The sequence below is a fragment of the Nuphar pumila genome, chromosome 4 (genome assembly GCF_984573655.1).
Source record: "Nuphar pumila chromosome 4, dmNupPumi1.hap1.1, whole genome shotgun sequence".
In the NCBI taxonomy this organism is placed as follows: domain Eukaryota; kingdom Viridiplantae; phylum Streptophyta; class Magnoliopsida; order Nymphaeales; family Nymphaeaceae; genus Nuphar; species Nuphar pumila.
The window spans coordinates 6,239,881-6,246,394 of NC_143252.1; the positions used below are offsets into that span (position 1 = coordinate 6,239,881).

At 42.2% G+C, this 6,514-nt stretch overlaps 1 protein-coding gene across 3 annotated transcripts; it reads right to left on the minus strand.

The window, feature by feature from the left end:
* Window positions 1-1,316: 1,316 nt before the first annotated feature.
* LOC149839179 (cysteine-rich receptor-like protein kinase 2) lies at window positions 1,317-6,088 on the minus strand. 3 transcript variants are annotated; one of them, XM_090002354.1, is made up of 7 exons: window positions 5,299-6,088; window positions 4,883-5,035; window positions 4,607-4,749; window positions 3,332-3,542; window positions 3,004-3,238; window positions 2,060-2,213; window positions 1,317-1,967 (listed from the first exon to the last, which is right to left on the minus strand). In XM_090002354.1, the coding sequence occupies exons 1-7, from the start codon at window positions 6,026-6,028 to the stop codon at window positions 1,644-1,646; spliced, it is 1,950 nt and encodes a 649-aa protein (XP_089858480.1). In that variant the 5' UTR covers window positions 6,029-6,088; the 3' UTR covers window positions 1,317-1,643. The 3 variants fall into 3 exon arrangements, with proteins under 3 accessions (XP_089858480.1, XP_089858481.1, XP_089858482.1); XM_090002355.1 differs by having other exon boundaries at window positions 2,080-2,213; window positions 5,299-6,074; XM_090002356.1 differs by lacking the exons at window positions 1,317-1,967; window positions 2,060-2,213 and adding an exon at window positions 2,785-2,918 and having other exon boundaries at window positions 5,299-6,068.
* Window positions 6,089-6,514: the final 426 nt, after the last annotated feature.

Below are 6,514 nucleotides of genomic sequence, written 5' to 3' on the forward strand. Positions count from 1 at the left end.
GATGAAAGTTGATCCTGGACGATGGGATGTTCTAAAAATTCAGCCTTACAAATTATTTGTGTCAGATAAGAGATGAAATACAGACCAACCTGTCATACTTGTGAAGTGACTCACTGGGTTGAAACTTAGTAAAAATAATCCACATTTTTATACCATAAACTGGCAGCAATTGGAAGAAACCACAAATGAGTCATTTTCATAGAAAGTGATTGAAGAGTAATTAGCTGACAATTATTAAAACATTTTGAAAATTTGTGTTCCACGTGAAATAGAACATTTGAAATGGTGGCCAACCACACTCGTTGGATCACATCCGATATAAACTAGATTCAATATTTTATTTCAACTTTTCTTTACTGAGAGACTTGTATTAAGTCAAACATCATGATGATTACAGATTGAATAAGTCATGCTTAAGGTACCAATGAGCTGCCAGTTGTCTTGTTGGAGATCCATTCAACATCACATTTTTAGAAACCTTCGACAAATATGACTTGAGAATTTTTAAAACCATGTTGTAACAAAAGATGATTAACATGGGACCAACTCAGGTAATCCAAATTGGCACCAACACTTGTCTAGTTGGTTCTTAAGGCATTCAAGCTGAAGGATGTTGAAAGTATGAGGTGCACATCCTTTGCGGAGAGGCCAAAGCAGCAGGTTCCCTGATGGGCAAGGGAAGGGGAGGGTTTAACTGCTTGGGGTGGGCCATACAGCAGGGCATCATTCTCTCCTGGGTCCCACCACCTACAGATTTGCCCTCATTCAGTATAAAAAAAACAACAACAAAGAGAGAAGAGACAAGGGAAAAAGAAACGAGGAAAGGATCCATCAAACATGAAGTTCATTTAGTAAAAGCAAAAAAAATTGAATGTGGACTTTTTTTGTAGTTAGGACTCACATGGGTGTGCCTGAAATCTGCTCATTTTTATGACACAGTTTTCTTCATGTTGAGAGATTTAGCTCCAGATGAATGAACTCATAGAGAGAGAAAAGGAAAGAACTGCACAAGTTATCCCCCTGTTAACTGGGAAATAAAATGAATCAAATCTGACCTCTTGATTTCTATTAGTAGCCCAGGACAATCACTATTCAACCAGAAACTTGACAAATCTCGTTGGGAGGGATCCACATTCATACAAACTGCAAGGATGACTCCTGCACAATAACATTATTGAGAAAAAGCTGGCAGCTGTTGTATTATTTAGAAAAGTATAGTACTAGAATTGAATGGAATTGAACAGCTTATACATTTTGTCACTGAAAACAAACTCCAAAGCTAATACTATTAAACAGCTTCAACACCTTGCCATGAATGAACTACCAAAAGCTATTAAACTGCAGAAGACTGATAAAATAAGTACAATGAGAGCCTGCTGACAGCACTCGGTAGAAGGGAAGGATACAAATTGACTTGACATTCAACAACAACAACAACTACGCCTTCATCCCAAAACAATTGGGGTCGGCGATATGAACCAAAAAAGAAAAACAAATTGACTTGACATTGAACCAATAAAATTCTCTAAACTAGTACACATTGAGCTGCATCACAAAATCCTAGCAGCAAGATTCTCATTTTATTGCATTGACTGAATTACATATGGTTAAACAATATGAGGAGACAAAAAAGTCTCCCATTGTTATCTTCCATGCATGACACTTACAGACATCTCATTTACTGATACGGGCATGGTGGAAAGAAAGGTATTGGATGATTCAGAGCCCTGTCCAAATTCTACACCCTTAACATTGATGAAAGGAGGCTGGGTAGGCGGTGGTAGGTCCCTTCCTAAACCTACCAGCATCTCAACCACCTTCCACATAGGTGGTCGAAGACTTGGTGTTGCTTGAGTGCAAAGAAGACCCACTTGAAATACCCTCAGAACTTGTTCTTCTGTCCACTGTCCGTTAAGATCAGGATCTGCAATTTCTGGTAACGTTTCTGAATTATAATGTCTCCAAATCTGATATAAGACACAAGGGAATCAAGTTGAGAGATAAAAGATTTTGTAAAATTCTGGTTGGACTAAAAGACTGATGTCACAAAAAGGATTACCAATGCCATAAGAGACTGACCCTCGGCTGATGTTGATATAGAATTGTTGTTTTTGCGCCCAGTAATAATTTCAAGAACAAGTACTCCATAGCTGTAGATATCTGCCTTCTCTGTTAACTGCCCATGGACCACATATTCAGGGGCCATATAACCTCTGAAACAGTAAACTTGGAACAATCAACTCCAAAGTATAAGATTGAGTTTTCATAAAATATGACAGAAAAAAATCAGGTATAAAAACATAATTCCTAAGGAGAGAATGAAAGAAGGAAAGATTCTTTCCCAGTCCAAACATGCCGCTGATATAGAAATACCTATAAGTATGACACTGCTATGGATCTTGGAGGTAACACACTTTGAGGACAAAGCTTCATTATCAAATGAACAGTGATACCTAGACCCTGAAAATTTTTTATAGTGAAAGTATAACATTGAGTTTATGTCATGCATGCAATGAAGAAGGGGTAGAGGATTAGCAAAGATGTTGAAGTGACTCCTTCAACAAAATGTATTACAATTTTTTGGATGGCAGCAGAAAGCTACAGTAACTTTTTGTTTAACAATTTGAAATTCTGCATATTAAACTCAAAAGCAGTAATTTAAAACGAAAAGGATTAATGGAATCCTTATACACCAAAGGAATATTTGATCTTTTTATCCATTTGCTTTTCATCATAAACTATAAATTTGCATTACAGACATGATTTATTTGTTTTTTAAACACCATGAAGGTCAGTGGTGTTAGAAACTTCTAGAAAATCATGTCTAGACCGATTAACATAGTGGTAGGAACCAAAAGACTAGTGCCCGAAGAACAAACCCAACAAAGAGCTGAATGCATTTTCTCTTAAATTAAAGTCTGAAAAATACAAAACAATTGAACATATCAATGTTGAATATAGGAATTATTTAAAGAAGAGAGCGCTAAGGGTTCAAGTGCTTACAAAGTCCCAGCAATGCCAGTGCTGAGATGGCTCTGATCTGCTGCAAAACTCCTTGCTAGTCCAAAATCTGCTATCTTGGGCCTAAACTTCTCATCAATCAGTATATTGCTGGCTTTTATGTCCCTGTGAATAATCCTCACCTCAGATGCCTCATGCAGGTAAGATAGCCCTTCTGCTGTCCCAACGATGATATCAAGCCTCCTTCCCCAATCTAATGCTCTCTTCTTTATAGGATCTGCCCAACAAAATATTCATTCAAGAATTCACAACTGCCTGATCCTGTATGTTGGTTGAGAAAGTTAAGGCATGCACAAGGAAAAACACAAACCGAACAAGAACTGATCAAGGCTCAAGTTTCTGAGGAACTCATAAACCAGGAGACTTTCCGGGCCTTCGACACTGCAACCCAAAAGCTTAACAAGGTTTTTGTGCTGAACTCCGCTTATAAGGTTGACCTCATTGAAGAACTGATCCAACCATTGACTAGTATTGAAGAACAGCCTCTTCACTGCAACCTCCCTGCCATCTCCTAGAATCCCCTGCAGCATCATGTAATTCAAAATTACCTACTATTATCATTACACTAAAGAAAACTTCATTTGTGTTGCTGGTGGCACCACTGTCATGATAGTCGCCATGGCTGCAGTACCAACACCAACAACAATCACCATTATCTCCCAAAACTACCACCAACCTCTGTCACACAGACGTTTTGCTTAACATGTCCAGCCCATGTTAACACGTCCTGAAGCCAGACACGACACGATAAATGCCATGACAGCTTATGGACACAGTCAAACCTGTGTTGAACACAGCAAACCACCTTGTCCCTAACTTCATTAATTATTTATTTTGTGTTTACCTGCATTTTTCTTTTAAAAATGTGCAATTGATCACTTTAAATTTTAATTCTCAGTCTGGATTTATTATTTAATGTTTACAACAATAATGATTTAAACTTATTGTGCAAGAATTTTCGCTTTAGTATTCATGTCTTATTTTTTTTTTTTTTCGAATGTACATAATCATGTACAAAACACACACACACACACATGATGTGTGGTGCCCCATTTTCTTGTTTTACAGAACTCTCGTATCTTATCAAGTTTGTCCGTGTCATGCCTTGTATCAGTGTCGTAGTAAAAAAATATTGCTGGTAATTTGAAAATAATGAGATTTTATTGCAATATTTTCAAAGGGTGATATTATACCGGGAAAACCCAATATTTTCAAAATATCACCTGTTTTGAAAATTTCATGTTTTTAACCCGATAATCACACCATAAAAACATCATTTTCCCTTGTTTTTATATGGTTCAGCTTTCATTATTATTTTTTCATATATTTTATGTATTTATATAACTGATGCTTCCAAGATTTACCCCAAAAACCCGATATTTTTTCGAGAACAAAATTTGTGACTATGACTATGTGACAAGGCCACAACAATAACCATCACCATCACCACCACCACCACCACCACCACCACCGCCAAGTCAACAACAGTAATAATGGCGACGACTAAAGCAAGAACATAAATTATGGCAAAGGTGGTTTCACTAAGTCCCAGACAGAGCGTAGGTGACAGTTCTCAACCAATTACCTTATAAACACAACCAAAACCGCCTTGTCCTAGCTTATTGGACTCATGAAAATTTCCTGTTGCACTCTCTAGATCTTCATACTTGAAATTAAGGTGTGATTCTGAAATCGTTTTGATGATAAGTGCCGAAGAAGCATCCGTAACTATGCCAATAAATTGGAAGAAAGAAACGGAACCATGAGAAGAACTAGAAGAACCGCATAATTCATATGCGTGTGCAAAAGATAGAGAATACAGAATCTAGTTCTGCTAATGAGTTAGTTCATTCTGTTTTACCGGCAAAACCCCGAGAAGAAGAAGAAACCCCGCCTCTGGAAATTCGACTTCTTCTTCTTCTTCTTCTTCTTTCTCCGATGATAATGGCTGCCGCAACGAGCAGCAGCAACGGGAAGATCGACCCGAGTGCTATTGCCAAGCGATGCCGAACCACTGAAACAACGAGCAATCCAACAGTGAATCATAATTGTTGCTGGTTCCAAAACCACACCCACCTCTATCTCGGAGCAGATTCAGTGATCGGGATCTGCCCGAAGCCGAGAAGTGTCGTCGTGCTTCGACTCTGGTTCGGGTCTGTCAAGCCCTGACACTGAGTAACGAATCTGGCTCGGGCCGGTCTCATGTCCAAGAGAGAGAGAGAGAGAGAGAGAGAGAGAGAGAGAGAGAGAGAGAGAGAGAGAGATCCAACTACAGACCATTAGAAGCACCGCCCGATCCGGTCCCGTAGTAGATCCTGGAGGTGGAGTACCGCATGTAGCAACCCGCGTTCAGCGCCCTCCCGTCAGTGGCGGGCACACACCCCTTCACCCTCTCCCTCGCTCTCGCCAGACACTCCTCGCACTCGCCGGGCCCTAGCTCCCGCCAGCACTCCGCCGCCCCGAACACCCTCACCCCGAACTCCTCCGCCTCAGCCCTCGCAGAGCTCTTCCCGGGCCCGATCCGTAGCCCACCGGCGACCCGCTCGACAACCGCGGCGAGTCGCGCCGGGTCGGAGGCGTTTGCGCCGCCGCAGAGCGAAGCATCGGCCGCGTCGTTGGGCACGCCGGAGAAGTTGCGGGCGTCGTATCGGAGGAAGCAGCCCTCCAGGAAGATCCGGCCGGCCATCGCGGGCAGGCAGAGGGGCAGATTGACCCGTCCCTGCGCGTAGCAGAGCCGGCAGGTGACCTGGTCCAGCCCGCCGAAGCACTGCCCGAAGGCGTAGATCCGGTCCGGCGGGTCGCCGACGGCCGCGGAGCCGGACCCGTCCCGCGCCATGGCCTGCGCCACCGCCTCCATGACCGAGACGAAGTTCGAGTCGTATTCCTGCGGGTCGGGGATCTTGGCCGACCCGCAGATCCGACGGATCGTGGCAGGGTCGTCGGAGTCGGAGGCGACGACGGCGGCGGAGAGTGCGAGGAGGAGCGCGAGCGCCACCGCGGAGGCCATGACTTTGGGTTCGGGCCAGGGCGGAGCTCCGCCCCTCACCCTCGCCTCGCCGGTGGGACTTCTTTTTTTAAAGTCCAACACTAAGTTGACTTTTAGCAATGGTACGACTCGTGAAATTACAGATATTTCCTCGACTCTTGCTGTAAAGACTGAATAATTGGTCCATGGTCCTTTTTGACCCGGATCCGGCTTGAGTAGGGCTTGGAAACAAGCCTAACTGCTCATGTTAGGTTCGTAAAGAGCTTGTTTAAACTTGTAAAATAGACTCGGCAAGCTGAATATGAGCAATAACTACCCGACTCGGCTCGGCTCGGCTTATAGAATCTTGTTAGGAAGTAAGAAATATATTTTAGATATTATTTTACATGTATTTTCTTGTAATCCTATTTCTCTCTTGCTCTAATAAAATCCATTTTTTCTATCAACAAACCAGCTTGAACTCACCTCATTTAACTTGAACTCATTATGAGCTCGAACTCGATTTGT